The following is a 13403-nucleotide window of genomic DNA, read 5'->3' on the forward strand; positions in this document are numbered from 1 at the left end:
CCTTTCTCAATTTCTCATCCCCCCCTCCTCTTACTTATCTTGTCTCCATTTATCTTTCTGTCGCCTCTTCTCACATAATTTTCCCGGTTTTCACCATCTTTTTTTCTCATGTCTGCCCTCTATATCCTTTGCTCTGTCTGGTCTATTGTGTCTTCTATTCATTTTTTTACCTCCCTCATTTTTATCCTCTTTTTCGGTCCTTCTCCTCCTCCCCATGTCAAATATCTCTCTCTGTCCCTTATTTTTCCCTGACTTCTCCCTGTGTTGTTTTTTTTACATACTTATCTCTCTTTCTTCCTCTTTCTGTGCTTCTCTGTCAATAGGAGCGAATTAGCTTTATTTACATACAGCCTGTCACTTCTGCCACAGAGATATACTAATCCATTGCTGAGCCTCACAGGAGTATAAACACAGTGTTTTTGTTGTCACTGTTGACTGATTTGGGATCAGCCTCCAAAAAACCAAATCCTTGGCCCTCATGAAAGGAGGAGAAATTAAATCTGCCACCGAATCAGCTTGACAGCCACACACAGAATGCTACGAGCAGCTGTGGGAGAACCAACTGGATTCTGTTCAGACAAACACTGACACCCAGTGGCCAGAAATGGAATAACAACCTTTTAGCTTTTCCTTTTTGCTTCTACAAGTGTAGACAGTCATATGCAAAGTGATTAATGCTGCTGACGAGTCTATGAGCAAGACACTGAAGATGAAGCATCTGTACTGTTTTACAGTGATCCATCTTGGCAAGTAACAGCTGTTTGAAAAGTCTTTGATGGTGTGTTTGTGTAAAGCATATTCTTATTTTACAGCATGTACAAATGCTGGATCAAGGCATAGGTTGTAGACAGTCATACCAGCATAGAAGTCATGGTAGAAGTGTGTGTGTGTGTGTGTGTGTGTGTGTGTGTGTGTGTGTGTGTGTGTGTGTGTGTGTGTGTGTGTGTGTGTGTGTGTGTGGAGCCTACACAGATGCAGCGGAAAACAGATGTAAAGAAGAAGTGAGCATACAAATGAATAAATGAAAGGAACACTACACATGAAAAAAGGTAGCTATGGGTAGAGAGAGAAAGCGTAGGGTAGCAAAGGGAGACAGATCTGACAGCTAAGGAAGAGAGAAGCGAAGAGAAGAGAGATGTATGTGAGGGTTTACCAGGGTAATGGAGAGTGCCAAAGTGTGAAACACATGGTGTATGAGAGTGTGTATCTTTTTGTGAGGGTGTGTTAAAGAAAGTAAGAGAGAGTAAGTCCATAAAACATTGATATCACCTTTCCCTCTATGTTTTTGATAAAACAGCTGGAGGAGAAGCTGCTCCAGCTGACATACGGCAGACAAACTTACATTATAATGCATGACCTTTGACCTGAGACCATTATAGGAGGATCCATCAACGCACACAAATGGCCCTTTACATCAATTGATATTCATTTACAAGTTTTTTTTTGCGTACTACTGATAAATGTGTGTTAATACTGTACCCTAACTTTCATGGAAATTCTGTTTTTAGAAGAGTTCTTACAAAAGTACAGTAGGCTAAAGCACAGCGCTAGATTTGGCATATTGTGACAAAACTGGTTCCAAACAAGCCGAGAGAGAAAGAATGAAGCAGAACGGAGGGGATTAAGAGAGAGAGAAATAAACACCTCTATTTTAGACTCTTTCTCACTTCTCCCTGCTTACTCCATTTCCGAGAATAACATGATTTTCACACAATTTCTACGAGAGCTGGGAAACACAGATAAGTGCAGGTGTTTGTGTGTTGAAGTGTGTTTCTGTCTGTCTGTCAGAATAATGACACACCTAATGCATGCAGGTACACACACACACAGACACAGACACAGACACACACACACACACACACACACACACACACACACACACACACACACACACACACACACACACACACATGCTCGCAGGATGCAGCTGCAGAGGCTCTTGACTCACTCAGATAATGATGAGTGATGAGTGTGTCAGACATAGATGGGCTTACCAGGCAGAAAAATACACATAAAAAAGCAGCAGGTAGCAGTGAAACAAAGCGGGACACTACTGTATGAAGACAAACTAACTCTGTGTCATATCAATTTAGCCTTACACGTCAAGCCAAGCTCGAGTCCAATCACAATGTCTAAATTGATATCTTGTTGGGGATCTCTGCATCTTTTAGACATTTCACACGGCTCACAAAATCCTCCGGTCTTCAAAGTTATGTTGTTATTTAGAAAACTCTAAACATATTTAACCCCTAAATTCATACACTAATGCTGTTTATTTACCTGAAACCAGAAATTAAATTAGGAACTTGCACACTGAAATATCCTTAAACACACATTACTGCATCCATGTCAGCCTCCTTCAAATTAAGAATAGGTTTGAACTATTTATTATCTTATTCAGAGCAACTTTAAGTAGTCTAACAACATAAATCCAAATCCTCTGAATGAAACAAGCTCAACTAGCTTTAAATCTGTTACAACAAAATAAAGCCATAACCAAAGGTTGTCATTAGTTTGATTTGGAATCAAATCCAAAGCACATTCAATACTGACAAAACAAAAAATGAATACCAACATTTCACCATCAAATCAGCCAGTTTGACCATGTGAAACCCCTACAACATACACTGGATGATAAAGCAGTAGAGGATTTGAACATGAAAGAAGATAATAGCAAGTGATTTAAAAAATGAGAGCGAAAGGATGATGGAAATGTGTGTAAAAGAAAGCAATAGAGAGTGTGTATAAAAATAACATCCTACCTCCAGCGATGGCAGTTTTCTTGCCCACCGTAACAGTGACAGAGGTGGTAGCGATCACTATCCTCCCTGCTGGTAGAGCAACACACACAATTAGCAATAGTTTACAGAGCGTTATCCATACGTGCTTGGAGAAACATGGGAGTGTGCATGCACTTAACAAACACACACATATTCCTTCCAGACATGTACACATGCATGAGTTTATGCATGCACAGGAGCTGGAAATATTGACTCACTGGAAACATCCTTTGAAAGTCTTTGGACACTTACTGTGATAGTGGCGCCTGAAATGTGAGTACAGATATGCCAAAACTTGTTTATAAATGTGTGGGTAACAGACTGAGATGAACTTGGGAGGTAGTATTTCATAAGGCCATGCATTAACCTGTGTTTATTCACAGCCGTCGTGCCAGCAGATGCTAATAAAACCAAGCCATAGAATCCAGACAGATTAACCTTTTAGGCGTTATGCAACACAGTGTGAGAGCTAATCAGCTAATACACTCATAACAGAACTGTGTGTGTACTGTGTGTTTCTAAGTTCCCCATTTTTATTTAAATATAGTTATCCACTCCTTTAAGCACAACAAATCTATGCATTAATGACAATTAGGAAATGCTTGGATGAGATGCTTTTTTTAGTCTCATTAAATGTTGTGGCATGATTTAGTAACACTGTAATAAATCCATGTACTCTGAAAGCAGATGTTTAATTCAGATTCAGTGAAGAAAGCTACTGACTCAACACAATGCAAATGAAACCTGAAAGCTGACTTATTCCCTGAGAGAGGAGAGGAGGTTCCCATACTTTAATTGCATGCTCATGCAGTGAGAGATAGAGAGAAAGAGAAGGAGGGAGAGGAATAAGAGACAGAGCAGAGCTAGAAGAAGATAACAGAGAAACAGAAAATAGACCAAAGCACTTGTCATGCTTTGGAAATTAGAGGTGAGGAACGAGGATGGATATAAAGTGGAAGCATGCCAAGTACAAGTAAAGTTTTCCTCTACCCTCCTCCTCCACTTCTGCCTCCCTTCGTTTCCTCCCTCCCTCTTCCGCTTGTAGCTCCACCTCCTCTGCACTGAAGGTGGCGCTATAGTCAGCCTCATAGTCCCTGAATATATCTGAACAGAACAGACTATGTCTAGCATCCACCTAAAGATATACATCTAGAGGACACTTTCTGTATACTTCTACTTCAATGCCAGAGTTAAAAATGATGAAATGTTTCATTGTATTAATGTAACATGAAACATTAATTGCCATCATAAAACATATAGTACATCTTTCTGTATAATGTTCAGTATATTTGAACACTAACTGTATATCCATACTGTATGTAGAGAAAATCCAGCTGTATAAAGTCATGAAACCTAACCTTGAAAGAACAAATGTAATTAAATATTAACATTTAAGAGGGTGACAAAATGGATATGTACACACACCCTGTGTCATTAGCAAGGAAGAGTTATCAGACTAATATTTGTTGAGTTTACTTTAATTCTGACTATTTAATAAAGATGAGATCCAAATGATGTGTCTGTTGTTGCTGCCTAAAGCAGAAACCATGGCTTCTAAAGCACTTTAAAAATACTTTCTAATTGCAGTGCAGAGCCAAACAGGAAAATGAAATCCAGAGGCAGAGAAGGGTCAGGCTGAAAGCCCCACTTTTTACTGACTTTAGTTTGTAGACTGCATGTACAGATGATGTTAAGTGTTAGTATGATGTGATGATAAATGTGATGACAGTTGCTGTTAACTTTGTCAATTTGGAGATGCTGCTTATTTTGCTAAATATGGACTCTAAATACCCTATAAAACTGTTTTTTTAAACCTGTGTTGGATACAAACTACGTAGGTAAACAGAACAGAGCCGCTGAAGCCTGGAGGCTGTAGAGAAATAACATGTCACTGAGAAATATCCGGCTCCACCTGCGGAACATTACTGAGAAAATTGGATTTAAAAAAAGCAAAGACATTGTTTTGTGTGTCTGAGTGTGAGTGTGTGTGTGTGTGTGTGTGTGTGTGTGTGTGTGTGTGTGTGTGTGTGTGTGTGTGTGTGTGTGTGTGTGTGTGTGTGTGTGTGTGTGTGTGTGTGTGTTTGTGTGTGTGTGTGTGTGTGTGTGTGTATTTGCAACGTTAAGATTATCTCCACTACCTCTCGTCTCCTGTCTGGGCATGTAGTACAGAAACTGTCCAGCTGGGTTCTCGGATGCTCTGCGGTACCACACTGGGAAGTGGTCCAACGTGAACATATTCTCCTTGTCTGTGGAGGTCAGGAAAGACCTAGGGAGAGATAAAAATACTCTTAAAGAGAAAAGTAATTATGGTAACAAAAGAAAAGAAGGAAGGTTGAAAGGAGGATAGGATAAAGAGGACAACAGAAAGACAAAGGCAAACCGAGTCTCCCTTCTTTCAGGGGGGAGGATGTAAATACAGCAGCAAGCTTTGAGACAAACTCCCCTCTCTCCGGCAGAAACAGCGAATGCCATAACTTTTCACAACAATGGTTTCAAATCAGCATCTCTTGGACAAAAAATAATAAATAGTAACTAAAATAAAACTCAAAAGATCTTTAATGGCATTTCTTTCTTCGCAAACCTCTTTTAAAATCACAACATTTTTGCAACAGTCGTTGCAAATATACCAACATAACAATCAACTTCACACATTAACCGTTTTCTAGACTACACACGGGTATATGATCCTCAGTAAAAAAGATACGAGGTAACAGGAAGTTGTTAACATCTGTATGACCATAATAATTCTCTCGTTTTTCACAGTTTAATGTAAATGTTTGCAGAACCTCTGGTCAACAGCGTGTTTCCTGATAGGCGCAAACAGCATTTGATCCGGTCAGGTAGTACAGCAGTCGAAGTCAGGACCGATGTAGACTCGCTGTTGCAGGGCTTGATAACACACTCCCCGTCCCCACTTATTGGTTTGGAACAGCAGTTACTGTGGCGGACCCTCCATGCAAACGCAAACGGATTGAAAGTGTGTAGGAGTCTGTGTAAGGGGCTGTTTTTGAATTGGGCCCAAAGCTTTTGAGTGTATTGAGTCAGCTTTCATTAACCACTAGAGGGCGAACTCTCACCTTGATTTAATTTCAACTTCAATCCAGCTCATTAATTAGTATCACTGATGAGTAATTTGATTTCATGATACCAATTTAAAATCATCATTATGTTTCTTACTTACTTCCCAACTCTTTTCTCTACACCAGCGTATCTCTGGAATCTCATCAGGCCCGATCGGGTCCCCAGGAATGCCGTTTCTACACCCTCCTCCATACTGAAAGAGAGCGCAAAAGAGAAAATATGAGTTAGAAAAGAGGTGGAGCTAGACAAAGGGGCAAATGCTTGTTAAGAAACGTCAATAATTCACCCAGATGCGTTGAGCATTAGAGCGGTCCAGTAGGCTTCCATAGGAGCCGTGACCACAGCATCAAAGAGAGTTTGCTGCAACAACTGTACATCACCTGTCGACGGGAAAAAAGACAAAGCTCAACAGCAGCAACATCAATAAAGATAAAAATGACTGAGGCATAAGAAAATAGAAAGAGCAAGACATAGATTAAATGTCAGGCATTGAATAGAGCCAACATAATACTAACAATAAAAACAAATGAGTGTATCCCTGTATCCCTTGTACCTTTTTTAAAGTGTTCATAGAGACACATGTTAACTGTCCTGAACACACTGCACAACTACAAATGGTTTGGTTTGAAATTTAAATAAATAGTTCAAACCTATTCTTAATTTGAAGGAGGCTGACAGGGATGCAATAATGTGCGTTTAAGGATATTTCAGTGTGTAAGTTCATACTTTAATTTCTGGTTTCAGGTTAATAAACAGCATTAGTGTATGAATTTAGGGGTTAAATATGTTTAGAGTTTTCTAAATAAAACAGGATTTTCTGAATTTTCAACTTACAATCCAGATCTGGTTCTTTGCCAGTGAGGTATCGCACCACAGCCTGCAGCTGGGTCAGCTTACGGTGGGCAGGGTCAATGTCTGTCTCACAGTAGGTCCTGCAAGCACACACACACACACACACACACACACACACACACACACACACACACACACACACACACACACACACACACACACACACACACACACACACACACACACACACACACACACACATAAAAGAAATGCACTGCGGTCAGATTTTTCTTGAACAGCTACAACCACTTGTATAACTACAGGCTAGATTCACATAATATCTATATCATGCAAGTTATACAGTACTCACCATTCACTGGCTATGGTCAGGTCTGGAGCCAGTAAGTCATGGAGACCTGGAGCACAATTAAGAAAGCAGACATGAGAGTGACTGTGAGAATCACAGACATAAATACAGATAAACTAAATCAGAAGGGAAGGACTTACCCTCCTCAACAGAGACGTTTCCAATGAAGATATACTCTCCATATCCTCTGGTCAGCACGATACCCAGGCTGTCAAACATACAGAAGAGTTTTGTTATTGACTGGATGAATCATGCTCTTAATCACTGTTAGTTCGTTGTTGCTAAAGAACATTGGAATGGAAGAGAACTTTTTATACTGAAGTTTTTTGCTGTTATTGTAATTATTTCTCACAGGTAGAGGTGTTGCTTCATTTAATAGGGTGGGTATTTTGATAAACTGACACTTTAAAAATTCTGTTAAATTGATAACATTCCGACAAACCTGAATGGTGTCTCATTGATGACGGTATAGAAATAATCATTCTTTAGGAACATCACCCTCGTCTGGGAGAGACAGAGAGACAAAAGTTTGAAAATAATAGCGAACATGGAAAAAAGGAGTTTCTATCCTGAAATACAAGCGGTTGAGTAAAACTTTCCTATCAAATGAAATCATCTTTGGTAAGACAAAAAGACAATAAAACCCCACAGGAAAAAAAGAGGAAAATCTTTACTCTGATCTAACAGCTCCTAACACACACAGACACACTCAAATAGAAACAGGTACTCACTCCTTCATCCACTGAAGTTCTCACATCTAAAGACAACGTTCCAGTTTCTCCTTTAACCATGGCTGTCCTCAGCTGAAACAGGAAACACATAGCACTTAACACAACTCACATTAACATACAAGAATATGAAAACAGATAAGTGCAGAAAAGAGAGTGTGTGTGAGTGGGCGCCGACATAATGGCAGCCCACTGCTCCTAACACTAGGATGAGTCAAATGTACAATGTAAATTTCCCCTCTGTGCGTCGATTAAGGGTATATTCTTCTTCTTCATTCTTCTTCTCGTTACTCACTTTCTCCTCTGTGTCTTCCCATTCCACCTCTGCCAGATCAACACTGTTATAATTGGGTTTTGGCTTCAGCGTCTTCCCCTCTTTATACTGTCACACACACAAACAGGTAAAATCTTTAGTAACCTATCCCATGTTATGTTTGTTTATTGCAATACACATGTCACGCAGGATTTTAAAGTTACAGCAGTTTCTCAGCTGTACAATATAATCTTTGTCTGTACCAGTGGTCGTAAGTCAGGGTGGGACAGGATGTAGCCGTTATTGGTGATAAGGAAGCCGTAACCATGTACACCCAGCTAAACAGGGAAAAAAAGAAACAGGACGTAACACAGATCATTACCAAGCAGTAATTAACACCATCTTGTGCATTAAATGTCACTTACTGTTTCAGAGATGAAACCAGAAAGCATGTATACAGTATTTCATCCTTTTTTGTGACACAGTATGTTTTGAATGGTTTACCTTGTATCTAGGAGCTAATCTCATCAGTTCTCTCAAGGCCACGTCCGTTCCCACCACTCCCAGCAGAATTCCATGAGACAACTGAAGGAAATACACAGCAGATTTATTCATACAATTCCAAGTAATGTCTGTTGAGATTAATGATAATTAAAAAAGAATAATTACAGTCTCTTCCTTCTTGCTGAACACAGGCATGGCTACTGAGGTCATCAGCAGGAGGCTTTGGGCCTGAGTGTTGAACAGCTGTGGTACAAACACATAAACAGAGTTACTTACTCTGTATTGTTTGACAAGCTAAAGTAGTTAGCTATGTTATGACAAAACAACTGAAAATCTAAATACGTGAAGTTCATTCCTGCAGACCATATGTGGACAATGAAGTGAAATGGTGATAGACTGGACGACGGTAATAAACCCAGTTGTGCTAAATTAACTAAGCTAAAAGTATGAAGCAAAAGAGAAGCTAGGAAATGTTAGCTAACTCATATTTGCGTAGATTAGCAGTAAAAGTAGTTAAGTAAAACGTTCAATTGTGAAGAAAAGTTGTAAATATAAATACCACAGTGAACCGCCCAAAGTGAAGTTAGTTTAAGGACGCTTATTTGACAGACATTAACTCCGGTTCCAGTTGTCACTGTCAGTTAGAGAACGTTAGCTACATCCAGATTATTCTCAATACATGCTTGCAGGCTAGGGTGACCAGGTAGGGTGGCCAGACCTCCGTCAAGAAGGAGGACAAATACGCGTCCGTCTTGATGCTGCGCCGGACGCCGGACAGGGCATTGAAAAGCCGGACTGTCCGGCCTAAAGCCGGACGTCTGGCCACCCTATTGCAGGCTAATATTAGCGAATAGTATGAACGGAATGTCTGTCGAATATCCCACATAAAACTAACTTCTATGCGGTAGTAGTAATGTCAAAGCAGGATGTTTCAGCGGGAAAGAACAGAACAAGCTAGGCTAGCTAAATAAAGGATGAGCTAAGCTAAGTTTTATATTTAAAGAAATGGTGAAGGTGACATTAACAGGATATACCAACGAGACTACTACTGTTAACTGTAAATATCAGTCTAAGGAAGACATTAGAGAAATAACGATTACTGTATTGTACTAGCACAGTTACTAAAGTTAAGGAAGCCTAACAGTATGATTACCTCTTGTGTGGTCGGAAACTGAATGTGAAGATGGACAAGCACAACAACAAGCATGAAATGGCAGTGAAAACATATGCCACTAAACGTATACGTGATAATAGATGATGTAAAAAAAAAAGAAAGAGGAAGAAACATAAACAAGGGAGAAAAGGATAGCTAGCACTTAAAAATCCTATTTTTAATGTAAATAATTCAATCCAATTGTTATGAGTTTATATCAAAACCCTTATTTTGCTCATTGTAGTTTCTGAGATACAGCCATTTTCATATCATACTTTGAGAACACAGCATTACTTATTTTTATTGTTGTGTAATATAAAATATGTAATGTAAAATATGTGGCCCTGCAGGCACACTGATATTGGGAGACGCAGACTGACCACACTGTCCATATAGGCCTCAGTCCAGATGATGTCGTGATCGTGGTTGATGACCATTGGCCGGCTCAGAACATGGAGGTACTCCATAACGTTTTCCTGGACATCAGCCAGCGTGGAAACGTGTGTGTAGTAACCTGCCAAACACATAAATACATGTTCACAGAAAAACTAGGACCCATTCATTTTAGCAAAGAAACCATACTATATTTATCTTTCTGCATCTGGCCTTTGGGTATTACATTCAGAGCAGCAAAATAATTTATCCAACTTCAAAAACCTTTTTTCCCAAATACACTAAGCTGTTTAAATGAAAAAAACAGCTTGAGTCTCCTATCAGTATGAATGTGCTTTTGACGTTTTTTTTAAAGCTTGGCTTAGTATGAGATTTGTGGCATTTCAACAATGACGTCAATGGGATACCTGCAGTGAAGCTGCTCGGTGACAACAGGCTACTGAAGCACTGCCAGATATGAATATGTGAATGTGTACAACCTTTCTCCCCTTTGTTATTCTCCCCAAGAGCATTGCCGTGAGTATAATTTAGTAACCCATTTTAACAAAACGGAAGCAGTTTATTGGTTTTCGAGCAGTGTAACATAAAACATGTTTGTCTATCAATGACAGATATTTTGTTGTTGGCAGAAGGGAGTGTATGCACCAGAAGGGATTGCACCTGGTACCTATAATACACAGAGACACACAGGCAGAAAGGATATTTTTGGCAAGGGATGTGTTTACAGAGTATCTGTGCTGATAATCAGGTATTTAGTCAGGGATTTTTGATGCGCACAGAGCAGGATAAAGTGATTATTTTCAGATCTGAGCTGCTGCATGACCCCATGTAATTCACAAGAGGGCAGCACCTGATACCCAGTCCCATACAGCGCCACCTGGGGACCCCACAGAGGGCCAACAACAACAGACATCCTTTCTTGCTGTTTAATTTAAGACTTAGCAAGTGTTTGTAGTAGTTTCACAACATTATTATATTTTCGATGCGGAAATAACCTATACTTCGTATCCAAATTGTTGTGGCACAACCAGGGATTCAACCTAGCAGCGATTATGTCAAAACGCAGATCTTTCTGAACATATGGCCACTGATTGATCCTAATTTTACCTTTGTTGTTGCAGGCAATCCATTTAACATTGTCAGCAAATGTCATTTCTCGGCCAATCAGATAGGTGAACACTCGAACCTGGAGAGGCAATAAAGGATTTAGTGAGATGTGTGAATGTTACTCCACACAGTTTTGAATAAATACATACAGTCAATGTTTTGTGTTTGTGTGTTCACAGAACATTTCGCTGGTGCTTGCAGTTGATCCTACTTATGTTTGTATTTGTGTGTCTTACCCGTCGTTCTGGCCAGTTGAACTCTTCAAAAACATCCTGGAAGTCCTCCATGGCTCCGTCTGTTATCAGCATGATGGCCTGGTTACACAGGCTGCCCTGGCCCAGTGCTGCAGTCTAAACACACACACACACACACACACACACACACACACACACACACACACACACACACACACACACACACACACACACACACACATTGTACTTGATATTGGATATTTGTACTGTAGAAATCAGCTGATGCAGACCTGTCAATTTTGTAGTCAGATATCAAATCTCCTGACAAATGAACACATTGTACACTGCTATCAATGCTATACATATGGTTTAGACCTAGCAGAGGCACAAACCTCGTTGAGGATCTTAAAAGACTCCTTCATCGCAATTTTCACTTTGCCTTCGCCTTTGACATGAAGCTCATCAACCAAAAGCTTGAAATGCTGAAACAACAACAACAACAACAACAAATAAATACATTAATAGACACTCTCACTTATCCATTCATGTTATCCTTGTTTAAAATGCAGGTAATGACAGAAACACATGGAGACAGAGTTTATGAGGAAGTGAGTGAAAGTGTGAAGATGGATAATCTCTGGCACACTGACCAGGAAGTCAAAAGGTTATCAGGATTAGTGAATACCCGCACAAACGCACGCACACTCAGAGACACATTCACACACTCTGACAGCCACATTGTTGTGGCTTTTACCACCATGCAGACTGGATATAGACATAGCCTTCATTGGGCTCTTGACAGAATAGTATATTCCCTTAAAAATACAAGCTGACTGTAAATCATTCCTCTAATTATTGCTGCAAATTTAACAAAGATATTTCATTAAAACTGTGTTGCTTTTGAAAACTGCTAGGTTACAGATAATAAGCTACCTTTTCAAACCTCAATAAATAAACACACTTTCTTTTCACCAACATTTTGGTTGCATTTATTTTCTAATATAATTACATAATTAAATAACTAAACCTAGACCCCTACACAGCATGCTTCTTTTTAATCTGTATTCTGTAATAACCATGACTTTCTTTGGAACGGACATCTCTTATTACACACGTTGTTACACAAGCAACAAAGCCAAGGATTGTCTTCTTGTAAAACAAGAGTTTATGTGTGCAAACCAACATCTGTAAACCCAGTCTGTTACTGCCTGCCTCTCTAGGTAATAAACCAATGAAATCCCAGGTTGACGGGTCATGTGACCTACTTAACATTGTCAGTGGCCAGCGACCTCACCTGATCTGTGATAATGGTTAGGGGAGTGAAAGTAGGGCACACATCTAACACATATCTCACACAAACACAGAGAAAGACTGAGCAGGTGTTGGTATATGAAAAGAAACAGCAGAACAGATGATGCGGAAGAAAAAGAAAACAAAGAGCAGTGAAACAATGAGATAATAATGGTTTTCTACTTGTATATTCAACAAAGAGAGTGAGATGTTAGTAAAAACATCTCACCGTAATGTCTTTAGAAAATTGGTGAGATAGCAGTATACAATTAATAGGTTAGCTTAGGTTAAGTGAATCAATAGGCTGTCTAGGTTTTTTCTTTGTGTGTATGTCGGTGTGTCGGTGTTACCTCTCTGTTATCCAGATCAGCTTGTACCAGCGTGCCCTTGAAGCAGGGTTCCACGTAGCGAACATAGTCACTATACTGGAGAAGGAAGCACAATATGTAAGCCAAAATAAAAAATCTACATGATATCAACATGATACATTTTAAACAGGTGATGGTTAGGAGTTTCTAAGTTTTACAACCTTCAAATCAATCAATTCCTAAATATCACAAAATCATTTAACTTTAGTATAATGTTATATAATCCAGCCAACGTGTGATTCTGCACCACAGAAACTAATTTAACTGTTAATAATGTGCATATATGACAGCTGCTGCTGTTGTTTAAATTATTATATGATAATATGTAAGGTATGGAATATCATGTGCTTTTCACTTCCTGGAGTTCTATTGTTTGTTGTATTTTCAGATAGA

At 39.4% G+C, this 13403-nt stretch overlaps 1 protein-coding gene across 6 annotated transcripts in view; it reads right to left on the minus strand.

Annotated features, from left to right (window-relative positions):
• Positions 1–13403, minus strand: part of cacna2d4a (calcium channel, voltage-dependent, alpha 2/delta subunit 4a) — a 94569-nt gene that overhangs the window by 62848 nt on the left and 18318 nt on the right. For 3 of the 6 annotated variants that reach the window (XM_063905712.1, XM_063905714.1, XM_063905711.1), the window contains exons 10-28: positions 12993–13067; positions 11745–11834; positions 11395–11508; positions 11159–11237; positions 10039–10172; positions 9659–9676; positions 8671–8748; positions 8506–8586; positions 8265–8339; positions 8044–8130; positions 7752–7823; positions 7463–7524; positions 7161–7228; positions 7024–7069; positions 6696–6793; positions 6148–6241; positions 5962–6054; positions 4919–5046; positions 2763–2831 (exon numbers count right to left, since the gene is read on the minus strand). In XM_063905712.1, coding sequence (XP_063761782.1) covers positions 2763–2831; positions 4919–5046; positions 5962–6054; positions 6148–6241; positions 6696–6793; positions 7024–7069; positions 7161–7228; positions 7463–7524; positions 7752–7823; positions 8044–8130; positions 8265–8339; positions 8506–8586; positions 8671–8748; positions 9659–9676; positions 10039–10172; positions 11159–11237; positions 11395–11508; positions 11745–11834; positions 12993–13067 — 1561 coding nt within the window. The remainder of the gene's footprint in view (positions 1–2762; positions 2832–4918; positions 5047–5961; positions 6055–6147; positions 6242–6695; positions 6794–7023; positions 7070–7160; positions 7229–7462; positions 7525–7751; positions 7824–8043; positions 8131–8264; positions 8340–8505; positions 8587–8670; positions 8749–9658; positions 9677–10038; positions 10173–11158; positions 11238–11394; positions 11509–11744; positions 11835–12992; positions 13068–13403) is intronic. The other 3 variants (XM_063905715.1, XM_063905713.1, XM_063905716.1) reach the window with 2 other exon arrangements.

This window comes from Eleginops maclovinus, chromosome 17 (assembly GCF_036324505.1).
Source record: "Eleginops maclovinus isolate JMC-PN-2008 ecotype Puerto Natales chromosome 17, JC_Emac_rtc_rv5, whole genome shotgun sequence".
NCBI classification, from domain to species: domain Eukaryota; kingdom Metazoa; phylum Chordata; class Actinopteri; order Perciformes; family Eleginopidae; genus Eleginops; species Eleginops maclovinus.